Genomic DNA, 17,556 nt, shown 5'->3' on the forward strand with positions numbered 1-17,556 from the left:
AAGCGTTTCTGAATCGCAATTTTCCTAGAATCCGTTTCAATGACAATTACAATAAAGATGTATCTATATTTATAATTTTAATAAATTTAGAGTCAATTTCTTCCGAGAGAGAATTTATGTCAAGTCTTCCGGAACACTCTGCAAACGTAAGACAAGAGCGATCACTCACTTCTCGCGTACATACTCGCGTCGCGCAGATAAAGGTGATACGACTCGTCCTCGGAATTCCCGTCCAGCTCCCTCACGAATTTCAGGAGCCCGTTTTTGCGCAGACCGTACTCCAGATTCTTCCCTACCGTCAACGAGAACAGGTCCGACCTGTCCAGTATCAGCGCGACGTGGGACCAACCGAACTCCTTGAACACACTGGCGAAGACGAGCCGCAAACGGCACTGGCAGTACGACATCCTCGTTAAAGTGGGGTACTTGCTTTTATCTTTGAAAATTCCCTTCGAGAAGAAGGTGAAGGATACATTAGCGCGAAAGATCCTGTCGTTGAAAAGATCGGCTACGAGAAAAAAATATCTGGACTCTACCGTGAGACTTCATCTTTTGTCAAAGCAATATGTTAAGAAAAGTAAATAATTTATGATAATATATCAGATATCATTCAAGTAATTAGGTGGGATATGGTGATAATTATTACGAGAAACTTGTGACGTACATAGTTATTCCGAGCTTAATGAGTTTTACGAGAGAGGGTAAGGTGACATTATTATGCAAGAGTATTTATCTCTCTCAGACTGTCCTTCGTCGTAATTAGCGAGCAGCTAATTAAGATATTAATGATGCTATATTTAAAAAAAATAAAATGTCAGACAAGCAACGTCAACTATCATAAATGCTTAACATTCGCAGCAATTGGAAAGAAAGGAAAAGATTCTATGAGACTCTTTCGCTTCTTACCGACGTTTCATTCTTCCACTTATGGATCCTTCCAAGGATACCGGACGTGACTGACAGTTCGCCCTCCGAGGGAGGCTTGGTTCGCAAGAAAGTGATAATCACGTTTCACATATATAATTTAATATTAACGTTGACACAATACGGAGTAATAATATCAAAATGTACGATGCGACATCAAAATGGGACATTAGAAAATAGGGATGCGAGATGGGAGATTGATCTAATTTAACGCAATTTCACGAATTTACAGTTACGGCATCCCTCTACTCGGGTGGTCTTCAAGGACCATCGTTGCGAGATTAATTAATGTCAAATGCCGAGGTTACGGCAAATGTAACGTTTATGGTAAATTAATCGCGCGGACGAAATGTACGGTGTGGAGTTGATAATTAGATGCTGACACGTGTACCTACAGCGCAAAAGCAAGTGCGACTCACTTGATCACCCATGCCAGTGATAATTGGACTGTTCCAGTAGGCCGCAAGACGTGCTACCGGTTCCAGAGCGAAGGCGCAGGCTGGCCCGACGAATGCGATCACGTTGTCCCGGAAATGCATGTCCGCCGCTAAACCGGGTGCTCTCGCCCCGCTGCAGGTCGGATAACTGAGAAATTCGAACCGAACATTTGTCGTTCAACATCCGACCGTCTGTTAAGTATCGCGATCAGTTTAAATCAACGTTGATTTGAATTGATTTGGTCTCGATTTATTGTCAAATACGCAAATGATTGTCTCAGTCTTTTAGCACAGTTATAACTATTAGAAAGAAATCCTGGCTATATAGAAATTAGACCATTGTAAAAATTGGAAAAAATAAAATTTTCTGAAAATTTATGTACACGTATTACTCATTTTTTAAATATTATTTTTGTTTTATTACAAATTAGGAAATAAATTAGATTAATGAGTACACTGTAATCATGGTCTTCTCAAAACGATGGTTCTGATATAACTAAAAAGTTTTTCAACCAGATTACTTCAAATTTGACATACATTCTATATTTGGTCACGAAGTGATTCAAGAGATTTTTGAAATATTTAATTCTTTTTTATTGACAAGATAAAAAAATTGTCTTGCCTGTGAAATTTTAATGTCGCAAGTTTTGGAAAAGTGTATTATTTTTTTATATCGACAAATTTTAAAACCTTTGCTATGCAAACAGATAATTATAAATATAAAGAAAAGAAAAAGATTTGATATTTCTTTTCTTTCAGCTTTTACTAAGGGCTGGATTAGAGATTTCATTTAATTTTTAAACAATTAATAACTTCAATATTTCTTGATCCCTTTGTATGTAGATGTAGTCAATAATATGAGTTTTTAATATTAATACACACGTGAATGCATGTTCACGTTGCTATTTAATCGTTAAACGAAAAAGCCCTGTGTTTATTTTTCGAATTCAGCGGTTACAGCAGTCCAATTCCCGCGTTAACGTAGAAATGTACAATCCTATCCTGCATTGATAATGGAAAATGTACGCGTACACGGTTAATATCAATCAGTGAAGACGCATAAAGTGGACTATATGATGGATCGCATGTATCACGTATTAAAACGCAAACACAATACGATTGGATTACTGGGGGTGGATAGCGAGAGGGATAAGCCGAACGTCCTCACCCTCTCTCTCTCTCTCTCTCTCACTCGTGTGCAGTTGCACGTGACGCACGTACCGCGTCCTTGAGGGGGCGAAATGCGCATTTCGGTGCGAATATTCCGCGTACGCGCAATTAGCGACGAATAGCAACAATAATCACGGTGCATTCGTCGCGTATAGGGAACGGGACGCGTCGCCGCGAGCAACAACTCGAGATAATGGCGCATTAATTGTGCCCGATGAATGGCCAATGATTGAATTCCCCGAGATCGATCTGCGCTAATTGAAAATGTTGAGAATGCGGCGCGGCACACAGAAATGCCGCGGTTTCTCCGGCAAATGTTTACAATGACAATGCGGACGGTTGGGGAATCTCGCGGTTCGCGATAGAAAAGAATTTAATTTCCACAACGCTCGCGTACGAAACTGTCAATAAATCAAAATAAATGTTGGAATTTTCGTCGGGGGTTAATTCATGGAAATAAGAATTGCAACAGTGATTGTAACACCCGCGTAACATCTGTAATTGTCAATAAATCATTTTCATCAGGAATTAATTAATTACAAAAATAGTTTTACATCGCAGTTAATTAAATGCTGTTATAAAGACGCGGGACTTCGGTGCCAGTACTGAAACGGCGATTACAGCGTGATTCACGCTCAGTGGATAATGTAATTATTAACGAATTATTGGAATTTTTGTCAGGAATTAATTCATTAGAAGAACGGCCATTTTACGCCGCGGTTAATTAAATGCCGTTACAAGGACGTCTCGAGGCCGCTATTAAAATGATGATTACAACAACGTGTAATTCGCGCTCAACAGATACGTATAATTATCAACGAATTGTTGGAATTTTCGTCGGGGATTAATTCATTAGGTTATTTTACAACGCAATTAATTATAAGTACTGCCGTTATAAAGATATATCTCGATGCCATCGCTAAAAAAGTGATTACAACCTCAGTGTGTAATCCCCGTGAAACAGATATAAATATTAAACCACGTAACGTAGACATAGGCGCGGCGGTACATACTCCGTGTATGCATATGAATACATTTTTCATACGACCGTGTATGGAGGAGAGAAATGGATCGATATAATAGCGAATGTCGTACGTAAAAATAATTTTCTGTCGTAGATAATTCGTCGTTTTTTTTTCCTTTGCCGCCGATCTCTCGAGAGGGTTGTACGGTTTATATATCACGAGCGCATCTTTCCATGCAAATGCCTGTTCAATTGTATCAATGTAATGACGCAAAAGGGGTGCACGTGAGCAGCGAAACGAATTATAACGCGCGCAAAATGTAACTCGGCGGGAAATAATATAAGATTCGCGTATCACGGTGCAGAAAGTAATGACGTCTCTCATCCGATGCGAAGGAATGTCTTTTATTTACGTTTATGACATCACAGTCATTGTACGTGACTACCTCTTAGACATACTCGTAATCTCGAATATTTTTATCACGTACTTTTTCCTCCTTCGACGGCATTTCTTTCCACCCGTTGTAGCAACGACCGAAACGGCAAAAAAAAATAAAAAATCACCAAACGAAAATGACAGGAGCACGCATTACGAACGGCCGGTCCATTAAAGGGACATGAGGGAGAATTACGATGGCGAGACACCCTTACGCGTCTTTCATCCGGTATACATGTTTTTCGTTATCGTGCATTGAGAAGATTAGACGTCGGCGATTGTTAAATTGACTCGACGGACGAATTTGATAATTTTCCTCGCTGTTTCGTCAGTTTTGATTGATACGGCGTCTAAAATGATGGACGATCCTCCTCCCTACGTTTGCCGACAGTAATATTGGGCACAAAGTTACCTTCCTTGAACTTTGCGCAGCTGCACGTTGTGAACATTCAGGAATTCGTTGACTTCTTCCAAAGCCAGGTCGACCGCCGGGCCACATCGCTCAAGATCAAACGGGCTGTCGAGATGGGATGCCATGAGTACGCCCACGTTATACACCCGCAGAGGATTTCCGTAATCCACTACGAAGCGGATCAAAGGAGTGAGATTCCGTCGTGTCACGAGTGTGGATATCGACAAGCATTTTGAACGCTTAATCGAAAATAATGCTGTGTTTGAACACGGGCTTGAAATCGAGGACGAACAAAGCCGAGAATAATTATCTCTGCGATATTTGCAAAAGATATGTTGCTTAAAAAAATTCCAGCAATTATTTCAAAAGCTGCTCATATGTAAAATTACAGACGCTTTAACTCGAATAAAATATTTCACAATAAATCAAAATAACTTTTGTAATTGAAAAACTGCAATGCGACTGTGCAGGAATAACTTGGGATTCGAATTTGCAAATTGAAACGCCGGGGCGTTAATTTGCGCAACTACGCAGAAGAAATGCTGCCGACGTGTCGCTATTTGTTGAAGAAATCACACAGAAAATACATTCGTTTTATTCATACGCGCGATTACACACAGTAGAAAAGCCGAGAGGGGACATAGAATACTGAACTACAAGCCATGCATATCCAATGAGCTCATATTCCCGCCATCGAAACATATAGAAATTTCAAATGAACTGCAAATCGATAAAGTCGCGCAAAACACGCTTGACCCTTAAGTGCGCAGCTTTGCATATATGCAAAGCGAATTTTCGATTCTCCGTGTGTAATCTCCCTTATGAAGTTCGAACTGAAAATGCGCGGCTTTGCACATCTGTAAAGGGCCTTCTTTCTTTTCTGAATGGGAAGGCCCAGAAGGTCACTATTTATTGAAAAAATATTCAGAATGCTTACGAAATTGCACATTTAAGAGTTAACAATTGTATTTATTAAGTGGTAAAATAAAACGTTGATACACGTGTGTGTCGTGAAAACAAAAAAAGAAAACGAAAAACGTCAGACCGCCCGCTGAGCCACGTCTAAACTTTCGCGGGGAAGGATTCAGCCTTATATAGGGATTGATACGTAAGTTGCATATTGAAACATTTATCATCACTTATATTAAACAGCATGTCGGTAAACTTTTGATAAAAGAAAATCGATGGACGTGGATGTTCTTTAAAAGTAAGATTTTACCATAGGTGTGTGTATTTCTTGAAATGTACCTTATTATCATTCAACAGGGATATTAAAATTCGTTTATATATATTTATAAAAGTGCATTAAAAGTGGATCTTATACTAGCACTTAAATAATTTTATTCCAGAGAAAATTATCCGTTTCTTTTCTTTTACGCACCAGACATAGTATATTATAATACTTTACAACAGCAGAGAAAAAACAATGCGAGCGCGTATTAATTAAAAGAAAATTATTATAATAAAAGAAAGTAATATGTGCGCGCGTATATCTCGTGTTAAGTTAAATAAAATTAATCAGATAAAAATTGATCTGATCTCGTTCGAAAATTGTGGGATTCCGGGGCACTTTGCGCAATAAGAAAGTACATTCCGACGAAAAAGGAAAAACATCTTTGTGAATAAGCAAACGTCTTACCACTCACGAGCCACGACACTTGCGAAGCAACAATGACCGACAGCACGAACGACCTCGTCTTCGCGAACATAACGAGGCGAAGGGTTATTCTCTCGAATCGCGGGGAGAGAAGGGCTGGGATCCCCGCACACGCAGGGTGGTGGTCACGTGTATGTCGTGAAAACAAAAAAAGAAAACGGAAAAGGGAACGATCACACGTCGGACCGCCCGCTGAGCCACGTCTAAACTTTCGCGGGGAAGGATTCAGCCTTATATAGGGGTTGATACAGTCCCACGGAGCCGTGGCAATGCGCAATCCGACGCGCCCCTCGGAGGTATCCGCGAGTAGGAAAAAAAGAGGGAAAAAAGGGGAAAAAATGTCACGGCACGCGCTAATTATGCTTCGTACGCGTAGATACGAATCGCGGGATGAAAATAAGTAAATTATCGCGATTTTCGAATCTCGTTCCCGACGCTTTTCGACCCCGAAGTCGCGGGGGAGGTGGATTTTTGCACCCGTAGATCAACCGAAGTTTCGAAATCAATCACCTTTCAAACAAAAGAAAAATCTCTTCCAATATTTCTTCCTGGATTTCGCTCTCCGGTGAACACGTGAAACAGGATCTCGTGCCAATTCTCGCGAAAATAAATATGCAGCGAATCTGAGCCTCGATCGGATTTCCAATGTCCGACGGCAATTGTGCCGATTGTATACGCGTGATATGCAGGCTGTCGCGGATCCGCTTTACGGATTTCTCGGGGTTGATGGAAGTGATTTTTTCCCTACTAGCGCAACCGCATATGATCTGTACGCTAAGGGCGGCTCGGGCGGATCTGATCTGAAGCACCCTGTACAAGCACGCATGCCTGGGAAATCCAAGATGCGAGAATCCGCGTCGAAAGTACATCGATTCGAGATAACGCGGCTACCGGCGGATGAGCCTTTCAGCAGAATGAAGTGCATTGTGGCGCGTAGCGTTAAACCTCCCGAGGGATTTTCTGTTGGGTATAGCGAACACGCGAGATTCTATTATAGGACTTCTATAGCGTGTTCGACAGTGAGGATAAACGTAAAATTGTGGCCGGATTGATTTAGGAGTGTCTATGATCCTCGGGATCTCTTTCGCCAGAGAAAAATTCTAAAAAAAAAAAATAATAGAACTATTAACACTTTACTGTAAATCGTAAGAGTTTCACCCTGAATAAAGCACCGCACAATTTTTATGATCTGCATTGATCTTGAAAATATCCTTTTTCTTCTCCTTATAATTTCTTTTATTACTACAAACTATAATTAAGAATCATAGAAGAATGTGACGCAAAACAGATAGGTCTATCCACTAACGGATCCTGATAATGGAAGGTGTTTGTCGGCAAAATTTAGTTGGATATTTTTCTTATTCTTAGTATCACGCTTAGCTTTTACTTCAAGATTAACGACGAGGACGTGGTGAAACTTCTGATTTTGCTTTAACACTTCATGCATTTTTTTCCCTAGATTTTTAAAGCAGATGCAGCAAAACTGATTTTTTTAATTTGAAAAAGGAGTGTTTTAATATTAAAACACATTCCCCTGGGACAGACTCGCCAGTGGATTTATCCATTTAGCCGTTTAATAATGGATCATGAAACAGATATATTATCTACGCGGACGGTCGGCAAAGTATTGATTATATATAAATCATTAAATGATAACAGAGAGATATTCCAGATACGGAATTACGATCTTATAGCAATGGCCAGTGACAATATCATTATTAATATCTTTATCATTCATCTAATATCATTATTGTACGTCTTATAATAATTATCGTTTATTTTTGTTATAATTGCATAATTTCTGGAATAAAGCATCTCCGGTACAATATCATAAATATCAATAATTCGAGGGAACGATACGATACGCAATCGCGCACCCGGAAATCCTGGTTCCGTCCTCATCGAGACGGACGTGTAATCCGTGCGTGAATGGATGCGTCATTACGGCTTAACGGAGTCCGTAGCGAGCCAATTTTCTGTGAAAGAAAAATGGCGCGATACGACGATCGAGCCTCCGCGACTCGGCCAGTCAGCCAGCAAGGTCATCTGGGCACGAGCCAATCGGGATGACTTCCTTGTGTAGCGAGCTAGCCTTTCTCGATTTACGGCATGACGTCGTAACATCACCCGATCCACGTGCGAGCCAAATCATGGTCTTCCGGAGAGACGTGTTTGTTCGTTCGAAAAACGACGTGCGCACAAGTACTTATTTGTCGCGGCGATCAGGCGACTTATGTTAGACGAAATAAACGTGATAAACAATCGTGATAAACAATCGCATTTAACTTTATATACTATATACACCTGTTTGTTGTTTTTTAGAAGCGCGCAACTGTTATTTTAGTACGTAACCCTTTTTCTCAGGAATTTTGGTAGCCGTTTATTAACTCGTTTCTGTGCTAGTTTTCTCTTAAGTGGAATTGTCTTAATCCTTAAGTGCTTTGCATATATGCAAAACAACTTCTCGATATATTATGTAATATAATCTCTTTTATGAAGTTCGAACTGAAAATGCGTGGCTTATTTGCATATCTGTGAAGGGCTTTCTCTGGCCTTCTTTTCCTTCTGGATAGGAAGGCCTATTATTTATTTAAAAAGTACTCAGAATGCTACAAAAATCGCTCATTTAAGGGTTAAAGATTAAGGGAATGCGATAAGTACGTATTTCAATATTTATTTGTAAAGCATTTTTCGCTGCTGCTAAATAAATGAAGAAAATTGAAAGTCTCGTAATTATTTCAATGCCTATCCTAATATCGTATTTTCGAAAAATTATTATGCAACCTGATGTAATATTATTGGCACGATATTAAATGTTGGAAGTAAAATCGAGAAAATTTCGGAAAACTGGAACAATCTTTCATTCATACCAAATTATTTTTTCATAAATGAAGACAGGAGTGTGGAATTAATCGCACGACTTTGCTTCTTATTTATATTTAGTAATCATTGCAGCAACGTTTCTTATGGCCGGTATTCATAATCAGATCTTATTTCAAGACCGTCTTAAGTAATATCTTAAGATGCTAATACGGCTCTGTGATTGGTTAATGAAATCTTAAGATTGTACTTAAGATGGTCTTAAATATAAGAACCGACTATGAATACCCGGCCTTATGTTGTTCAAGAGAGCGATAAAATGCGACGCTCGCATATTTTGGCATTACTTAGTATCGCTATTGATACGCTATTGTGCTATTGATACGATTGATCTGAAATGAATCATCGGACGGGAAAACAAGGGCGTTAGAGTCAACGCGCAAATGTCGATGCGCAAACAATCTACCATAATAATTATAGTATAATAATCAGATCGCACGTCGCTGAAGTCGGACGAGATACGAAGTTAATTCGCGAGAGTTGTGGACGAAGCAGGAAGCTGTCGAAATCGCGCACATGACAGCAGATGCACGTGCCTCAATGTTTACATCGCGCTTGGTCGTCTTGCGTGAGGGAAGCGCATGCCGCGGGATAACCGCGATATTGGACGCGTACGGAAGACCGGACGTAAACAAACATATCGTGATGAGATCGTCTCTTGACTCAGCTTCCGAGAACCTGTCGACTTCTCTCTTCACCCTCCGCCCTTCGTCTTCGCCCAAATGTCGTTGCACCGTGGTAAACGAAGGTGTCGCGCGACCACCTCTGGTTGGCTCCGTCGGCGTCGTACGATCTTTATTTACGAGGCGAGCTGGCAAACTCGCCGGGACGTCACGTGTTGCACTCGTATAAGAATTGAAACGGCGCCGAGTCGCGTTTAGTGTCAGCGCGAAAGTTCTAGACGGACGCTGCGGCGGAACACGATCATATATTTCTCTTTCTTCTTCTGTCATCGCGAAGATTGATTGGGTTCAATTCAATTCATTGATTTTCTTGACAGTTTTGGTAATCGAAACTGTCAATTTCGATCCTCTTTCGAAACATTTGCGGAGAGGAAAGTTGAACGAATTGACTTTGTTGGCGTTTGATTGAAACATCTCCGAGGAAGAGGAGATAGAGAGTGGCGCGGGTCGATATATTGATCTGCTGCGATCCTCACGATGTCTTTTAATAGACACGCGACGCGCTGCCGAAAGTGCATTGTGTTAACTAGGTGAGTGAGATCACGCTTTGATTTACAATAAAGAACAGAACGTATAGATTGTGTGACAAGTGTATATAAAGAAATTGCAGATTTGTTGAGGAACGAGCGTAAAATTAACCCTAAATTTTTTTGCCTAAATAAAATTAATTTCGTTGAAACAATTCTGAAATGACTTCCACCGAAATTATACGACTGATTCGTCGAGTAACGCCTTAACTATTTTTTTTATGGACAGAATATATTTTTTTATTTGTTGACGTGGGAAAGAAATTTAAATGGAGACAACGAATCATATAGCTCGAAATTTTGCTGGAAACAATTCTGTTGATTATGTCCATTTCAATCAATGCGGATTAAACTTGAATCTCGGTTTAGCCTACTCTTTATCATCGTCTAAAGGAAATGATGAAAAAGTAAAGCTAAATCGAGAATAAAGTTAATCTACATATTGGTGGAAATGGAAACTTAATCCGATTAAGTTAATTGAAACTAATCGAAATCAGCCTAAACTACTTTGATCGCGTGCGTCATCGCCAGTTGTAATTTCATCTAGCGAACGAAAAGCCGTTGCACGGAAATGCATTGTCGACTTAAATAGCTGCTGAGTCATTTAACGGTATCTGCTATCCGCCAGTAATGATCCTCCATGACGTTATCGAAATGTCGGCACGATAATTGAATTAGTAATCTTCTGGGGGGGAAAAAAAAAGAAAAGAAAGTCATATAAATGCGCACAGACGCAGGCGAATGAGCCACGGGTCAGGTTAGACAACTCGAGAGAAGAGGCCTGTTTCGTTTTAACTGAGCTTCTTGCACGGTTCGTCTTTTCTCTTTTCCTTTTCACGTTGGAGCGAAAAGGAGAAAAGACTGTGAGAGAAGTTGAGCTAAAACGAACAGGCCCTAAAACCCGTATATCAGACTGCGGATTGGGATTGAGATTGGATTGAAATTTAATCAATCAGAATAAAGAAGGGCTGATATCAGGTTTAGTGAACTTTACTCCGAATGGTCAAATTTCAACCCAATCTCAATCCCGATCCGTGGTCCGATAAGGGCTTAAAAGGACAGACGTCTTCTCGTTCGATCCAATTCGATCCCTCGCGCGATCAGCTGACTTTGACAGCTGTGGAAAATACGTCGGCGACGGCGCGTCGAGCGGCGACGGAATTCCGTTTTCCTTCGTTGTCGCGGCACTCCGAATCCGAATCGATATTCAGTGAATTCAGTTCTCAGTCTGGTAGAAGCTACGCGCGCGTATAATAATTGCGATCGCAAGATGGAAGTAGACGAGGAACATGCGCGTTACCTGAACGTGAACGTTCTCGAACAATAAAGAGGTTATACTTTCGACTTCGGTGCTTCTTTATTCCCGAGAGTGAATTATCTCGACCAAACTCCGATTAATTTTATCAAATCGTACCTGTACCAGAATTATTAAACATTTTGCTGTTTGACATAAAAAGATATCAAAGGGAGGGTTGTGCCGTTAAATGACCTCTGCTTTTGATCGGCGATTCTGCCAATCAAGTTGATCGGAGTTTGGGATCGAAATCACTTTAAAATTTATTTCTATGAGTTTGCAACAATTTGTGCATTCACGTTTTGCAAATGCGGAAAGAATAAGATCAGTATGCGATTGTACTTGTCAGAAATGCAGAAAAAAAAGAGTGTCTTTTGATTACAGGCAACTTACGGATAGCGCGGCTGGCAAGGACGCCGGTGGAAATGTAACGAGCGCCACAGACAGATTTTTACGCTCTATAAATGATTTAAAGACCATCACAATGTCCATGCAGAATCAGTGGAAGCTTATATCGCAATTGAAAGACTATCTGAACAAGGCCAACTACGAGAAGAATCAACAGCTCGTTGTCACCAAGGATTGGCTGGATAGCCTGCAGAAATTAACCTATTCGCAGCTCGAGACGATACGAAAATTGGGATCGTCTTCGGGATCTGTCAACACCACCGATACCGACAAGACCTCGAGCACAAAGCACAAAGACGGCAATGATCCGGAGAACGTGAAGCTAACGTTAGTGTCCGAGCAAGCAGAATCGGTCGCCGATCCCGATCCAAGAGCCGCGCAACCGAAAACACAACAGGTAATTATTTGTAAACTGGACGAGGCAATAATAGTATTTATTGTGCTTTTTGTGCGAAGAGTTAAATTTCTCTGCGCAGCAAACTCGTGAGCCAGGACAGCTAGGCATCCCCGACAAAGCTGAATCGAAGGATGGCGTAACAATGCTGCAAATTTTCTCCACGTTGTTCCCCAAGTTATCTCCCAAAGCTACGCCAAGTGCCGTCGTCATACCGAAGTGGAAGGTGAACATCCACAGCAATATTCCGAAGCACAGCATCGTCTCCCGCACGCGTCACGTCTTGAACAGCATCGCGTCGGCCGAGTCAAATGCCTCGAAGTTGCGCAGACTGGAGGATTTGTTGTTGCACGTCGATCAGTATCCAGAGGCAAGACATTATGCGATTAAAGAGGGAGCGATTCGAATCTTATTGAGGACTCGTCAAAAGACGAAGGATGAACAAATTAAAGGTATACAAGAGAAAAATAAATTTTGAATGACGATGCGACCACCTTCTACCATTGACAACGGTTACTTATGATTACTTCAACGTGATTCTTGCAGCATCTATTAGAGAAGCGCTGGCTGTAATGGGTTACATCGATCCTCTACCTGGTCGGGGTATCAGAATCCTGTCGATCGACGGCGGCGGCATTCGCGGAGTATTGGTTATAGAGATGCTGAAGAAATTGGAGGAACTCACGGGGAAGAAGACTTACGAAATGTTCGATTATATATGCGGCGTGAGCACAGGAGCCATTCTCGCTGCTGTATTAGGTAATTGCTTAATGTAGGAGTCTAGAAATATTCATTGATTAGTCTCTTAATAATCATTAATTATTACAAGATAACATTAGAAAGAGTTATTAATTTTTATAATATAAAGAGTTACTAATTTTTCGTTTGTAACAAGTTTGTTGTGTGCGTCCAAATTAATTTGTATGTCATCTATATGCAGTATTGCCAAAGGATATTTTGGAAGGTAAACTTTTTACGTGGATTTACAGCATGTTTCGCATGTGGATGGTTCCGCATGTAAAAAGAATGTCTTGTGAAGTTACTGTTTATCGCAAGCTTTATTGTTCACTCGCTATTGCAGGAGGACACAAGAGAAAGTCATTGGATGAAGTTTCGTCATTGTACAAGGAACTGAGCACCAGGGTATTCACGCAGAGTGCTATAAAAGGCACGAGCAGTCTAGTCTGGAGTCACGCGTATTACGATACCGCGTTGTGGGAAAAATTATTAGCGGAGCATTTGGGCGACAAGATTCTTATTAAGACCACGCGCGATCCAAATGCACCGAAGGTGTGTAGATTTTAATATATATTGTCGAGCGAAAGAAAATGCATAATGCATGACTTGTACAGGCGAGGTAATTTGAATGTAGAGAGGCGTTCAACTGTGTCTGCATTTTTAGTTTGCAGCAATATCCGCCGTGGTAAATCACGAGCACGTTATGGCTTACGTGTTTAGAAATTACACGTTTCCGCACGGAGTGGAGAGCCAGTACATGGGGTCTCACAAGTACAAATTGTGGGAAGCTGTGAGAGCGTCAGCTGCTGCACCGAGTTACTTTGAGGAATATAAATACGGCGATTATCTTCATCAGGACGGCGGTAAGCTACGCGACTATTCCGGCGAGTAAGGGCCGGTTGTTTTAACCTGTTGGTAAGCTAACTAATAGTTAAATCGTCTATCTTTGTTTAATGAAAAGGATAAACAAAGACATATATGATTTAACTATTAGGTAGTTTACTTAACAAGTTGGAAAAACCGGCCCTAAACCGTATAAAAATCAAATAAAAATGTTCGCAATGTCATCGAGAACGATTATATTGCTTCAGGTATTCTGGTAAATAACCCGTGCGCTGTGGCGATACACGAAGCCAAACAACTGTGGCCGAATAATCCGATCCAATGCGTCATATCATTCGGAACAGGTCGAATCCCACATCGCATCAACGAAAGCGAATCTCCAGCGATAGCACTCTCGAGCTGGAGAGAGAAGTTTTACAAAATTCTGGATAGCGCCACCGATACAGAGGGTAATACTAATATGATATAACAAAGGCGATCTAATTAACTGCATTGCTGCTATTTGGAAATAAATTAAGGAAAAATGTAATTGGTAAAATTGATTAGTTTTTTGTAACATCAATCTCGGTTTTTCAGCTGTACATACGATGCTCAACGATCTGCTACCCGATCACGTTTACTTCAGATTTAACCCTTATTTAACGGAAATGTTATCGATGGTGGAAATCCGACCCGAAAAGATCAGTCTGATGGAACAGGATGCAAGGATGTACGTACGTCGAAACGAAGAGAAATTTCAAAAGGCTGCTACGGCTCTATTGGAAAAACGACGGATCCAGCAAAAAGTCACGGATTGGATTGTGCTGCAAAGACAATTATTCGGTTTATAAAGAGCGATACTTCAAATATCGATATGCATTCCGTAGTGCGATTTGCGTTTGCAAAAATCACACGGATATTTATAGTACAATCTTTTGTACCTCTCACATGTTGTGACATCAAGCTAAAACTTTTCAAATAATACCTTCTCAATAATGCTTTTGAATAGTACAATAGAACAGTGCAATAGACATATTTTAAAATGTGTTGCTATGCTTTGTATTATGCTCGTTTATATTAGTTTTTTTTTTGTAACTAGTTAAACTTTTATTTAAAGTAATTAGTTCTAATAAGATAATGATTCGACATCTATATAAATGAGAAGTTTATTTTAGATTAATGTGGAATCATTATTAGTATTAGCATTTGGCTGTGATATACTTTGTAGTACATGAACACGCTTAAGATTAATCAGTATAATTCTATATTTTGTTGTATACATTATTCTGGCAATAGTGTAAAATTATATATTTTTAAGTCGACAAGAGCAAAATGTATCTTCATATCAAAATAACTTGTGAATGTGTTAAGTATATATTGAGTATTTCATATATTTTTCTTCACTATAAATATATGTATGCATGTATGCAAAATTTTCAATAAAAACATCACATTTTAAGTGTGTAAAAAATTAAATAAAAATTGAAATTAATTAATATAAGAATTGAATTGCTTAGAATAATTTTATTCCAGAAGAGTTGAGAAAAACTTTAACATACTTGGTATTTTAAATACACATTTTTTTGAAAGAGTTTGAATATTCTTTCTAAAATATCTCTCTTTGTCTTTTTTATTATTTTTAAAAATATTGTATTTATATTATTTTAAATGGTATTATTTTAACAAAATGTATTTCAAATCATAAAGGATTGTTGTGAGAGTCGTTTGGCGCTGGCGTCGCTACATGGTCCATTTTCAGCAGCACGTTCGTTCGACCAGTGTCGTCGACCACGTTTCTTCCCGCTTCCGTTTCCGAAAGCTTGCGTACGGTTTTTCGAAGTTTTATTATTTTCCCTGTTAAAATCCATTCAATCTGCTAAAATCGAGATATACTTAAAGAATCGCAACTTTTTTTACTTATTACTAAACAAAATCATTGTACTTTCTCACGTGTATTATGTGCGTGAATACTTGAGAGATGATAGTTTTTCCTTCACGATTCCTAACCTCAATCTCAACTACTAATATATTTACAGCAGTGTTTTGAAATAATGAAATATTATTACAGGTAGGAATAAGTAAATCCAGAAGATGGCCAAGTCCAAGAATCACACAAATCATAACCAGAGTAAGTATATTTTACAATAAATTATCAGAAAATCTAGAGAGAGTTGCATCTTTATAAACATAGATGTTTCACATAATTTTAATGCTTTTGAGGTAGCATTATGAAATATCAAATTGTATATATTAACCCTAGAATCCATGATACATTTTTTTGACCTTCTAATCCATGACTGGGGGCAATATCGACCCCACGCTTTATTTGATCGTAAAACCGGTCCTACAGAAATAAAGGGCCTTTAAACCTACATGAATTTCTTCGTTTTTTAATAACGAAGAGAATGGTATACGGTAAATTTAATTTTACTCAAGTTTAGTTAGTGAAAAATCCATTTAAAGACTGAAAAACGCAGAAAATCAGCAAAAACCTCTTTTTTTAAACAAAAATTTGTATCTTTTTTTTGTAATCAACCGATTTTAAAATTTCAAACGGGGTTTTAAAGAGGACACATTAGACTATTAGAAAAAAATTGTCATCGCTATGTTCTGTTCAAAAAGTATATTTATTTGGGACTATAAAGATGAAGAAATTCGCAAAGTTGAAATACGGAAAAAGTCGATGAAAAAACCATAAAAAATTGTATTTTAAGTATTATTTCATTTTTATTTGATACAAAATAGTAAAAAATATGAAAAAAATGAAACATTATATCGCCCAGCCATTTTCTGCGAAATGTCAATCTTCTATAGGCAACGGGATTTTTACCGACTAAATTGTGTGATATTTCGTCTTAAATAATATTTATGACTATTTATGCTCAGATTACGTAATAATACATGATATATATTGATTCTAGCAAAAAAATAAAATTAGCTTACCGTGACGAAACTCAAACGGCAAGTCACGACTGGGGTCGATATCGACCCCACGCCCGCTTTGCGACTGTGCTACTTCACTGCTAGCGAACAACTAACGCTGCGCCCGACATAACCCTACTTTTAGAAAGTTGAAATGAATTATGGTTCAGGTCCTGAGTCGATAATGTCACTCGCTAGCTCAGGAGCGTAGTTCAAAGTTCGCCTGGGGTCGAAATCGACCCCAGTCATGGATTCTAGGGTTAAATTTAGTAAAATATTTAATGTAAAATTCTTTAGATAAATCTAACATTTAAATTATCACTGGCTAAACTGTTGATTCTTGTATATTTTCAGACAGGAAGGCGCATCGAAATGGCATTAAAAAGCCAAAGAGATACAGGCACGAAAGCACACTCGGCGTAAGTTTTATCGACATGTTTTATTGTGCTTTTATTCATTCCTCTATTTTGTTTCATGGCCTTTTAACGTAGCAAAAGAAAAAGATATGTAAAATATTGTGCAAGAGGAAACGTCATTTAGTAAATAATACCCTCTATGTGTGTCTTTAGTGTTTAAAATAATTTAAAGATTTTCGTGATGTCCATTCTCACACGTATCATAAAATCCTACATTTATCTTTTGCACACACTTTTCAGATGGATCTCAAGTTCTTGAGGAACCAACGCTTCGCAAAGAAACATAACCTGAAACCGAAGGCCCAGTTGAAGAGGGCAGAGCAACGAAAGGCCCTTCGTGAAGCTAAGAATAAGAAATAATTTCAGCGTAAATTAATGACTCTGTCAAAATAAATTGGAAAAAAAAAACACTTGTGGTTAAAAAATCAGTTTCACCCTCTCTTTAGTTTCGTAATTTCGTATGTAGTTCGAT

At 39.1% G+C, this 17,556-nt stretch overlaps 3 protein-coding genes across 6 annotated transcripts in view; 2 read left to right on the plus strand and 1 right to left on the minus strand.

The window, feature by feature from the left end:
- Positions 1-17,556, minus strand: part of LOC112464843 (atrial natriuretic peptide receptor 1) — a 65,507-nt gene that overhangs the window by 4,822 nt on the left and 43,129 nt on the right. Inside the window, exons 1-5 of one of the 3 annotated variants that reach the window (XM_025032092.1) lie at positions 5,983-6,187; positions 4,344-4,512; positions 1,344-1,509; positions 907-981; positions 170-449 (exon numbers count right to left, since the gene is read on the minus strand). In XM_025032092.1, coding sequence (XP_024887860.1) covers positions 170-449; positions 907-981; positions 1,344-1,509; positions 4,344-4,512; positions 5,983-6,052 — 760 coding nt within the window. In that variant the 5' untranslated portion in view covers positions 6,053-6,187. Of the gene's footprint in view, positions 1-169; positions 450-906; positions 982-1,343; positions 1,510-4,343; positions 4,513-5,982; positions 6,188-17,556 lie in introns of those variants that run through there. The other 2 variants (XM_025032098.1, XM_025032105.1) reach the window with 2 other exon arrangements.
- Positions 9,776-15,203, plus strand: LOC112464861 (calcium-independent phospholipase A2-gamma-like). Of its 2 annotated transcripts, XM_025032118.1 has the most exons (9): positions 9,776-10,093; positions 11,769-12,189; positions 12,269-12,638; positions 12,733-12,945; positions 13,127-13,150; positions 13,268-13,476; positions 13,589-13,787; positions 14,016-14,216; positions 14,344-15,203. In XM_025032118.1, exons 1-9 carry the CDS (start codon positions 10,041-10,043, stop codon positions 14,595-14,597), a joined length of 1,944 nt encoding a protein of 647 aa, XP_024887886.1. In that variant the 5' UTR covers positions 9,776-10,040; the 3' UTR covers positions 14,598-15,203. The 2 variants fall into 2 exon arrangements, with proteins under 2 accessions (XP_024887886.1, XP_024887893.1); XM_025032125.1 differs by lacking the exon at positions 13,127-13,150.
- On the plus strand, positions 15,481-17,491 carry LOC112464917 (60S ribosomal protein L29-1). The gene is made up of 4 exons (XM_025032215.1): positions 15,481-15,570; positions 15,815-15,874; positions 17,023-17,087; positions 17,325-17,491. Exons 2-4 carry the CDS (start codon positions 15,838-15,840, stop codon positions 17,442-17,444), a joined length of 222 nt encoding a protein of 73 aa, XP_024887983.1. The 5' UTR covers positions 15,481-15,570; positions 15,815-15,837; the 3' UTR covers positions 17,445-17,491.

This window comes from Temnothorax curvispinosus, unplaced genomic scaffold (genome assembly GCF_003070985.1).
Source record: "Temnothorax curvispinosus isolate PA1 unplaced genomic scaffold, ASM307098v1 QBEX01001498.1, whole genome shotgun sequence".
NCBI lineage: Eukaryota > Metazoa > Arthropoda > Insecta > Hymenoptera > Formicidae > Temnothorax > Temnothorax curvispinosus.

What these genes read in the sequence shown, in the direction of transcription:
- LOC112464861 (XM_025032118.1), top strand. Translation starts at nt 10,041, where the DNA reads ATGTCTTTTAATAGACACGCGACGCGCTGCCGAAAGTGCATTGTGTTA. An exon ending in CGCAACCGAAAACACAACAG is followed by an intron (nt 12,190 to 12,268) that starts GTAATTATTTGT and finishes TTCTCTGCGCAG; the next exon opens with CAAACTCGTGAGCCAGGACA. An exon ending in GCCAAAGGATATTTTGGAAG is followed by an intron (nt 13,151 to 13,267) that starts GTAAACTTTTTA and finishes TCGCTATTGCAG; the next exon opens with GAGGACACAAGAGAAAGTCA.
- LOC112464917 (XM_025032215.1), top strand. Translation starts at nt 15,838, where the DNA reads ATGGCCAAGTCCAAGAATCACACAAATCATAACCAGA. An exon ending in TCACACAAATCATAACCAGA is followed by an intron (nt 15,875 to 17,022) that starts GTAAGTATATTT and finishes GTATATTTTCAG; the next exon opens with ACAGGAAGGCGCATCGAAAT. An exon ending in GGCACGAAAGCACACTCGGC is followed by an intron (nt 17,088 to 17,324) that starts GTAAGTTTTATC and finishes CACACTTTTCAG; the next exon opens with ATGGATCTCAAGTTCTTGAG.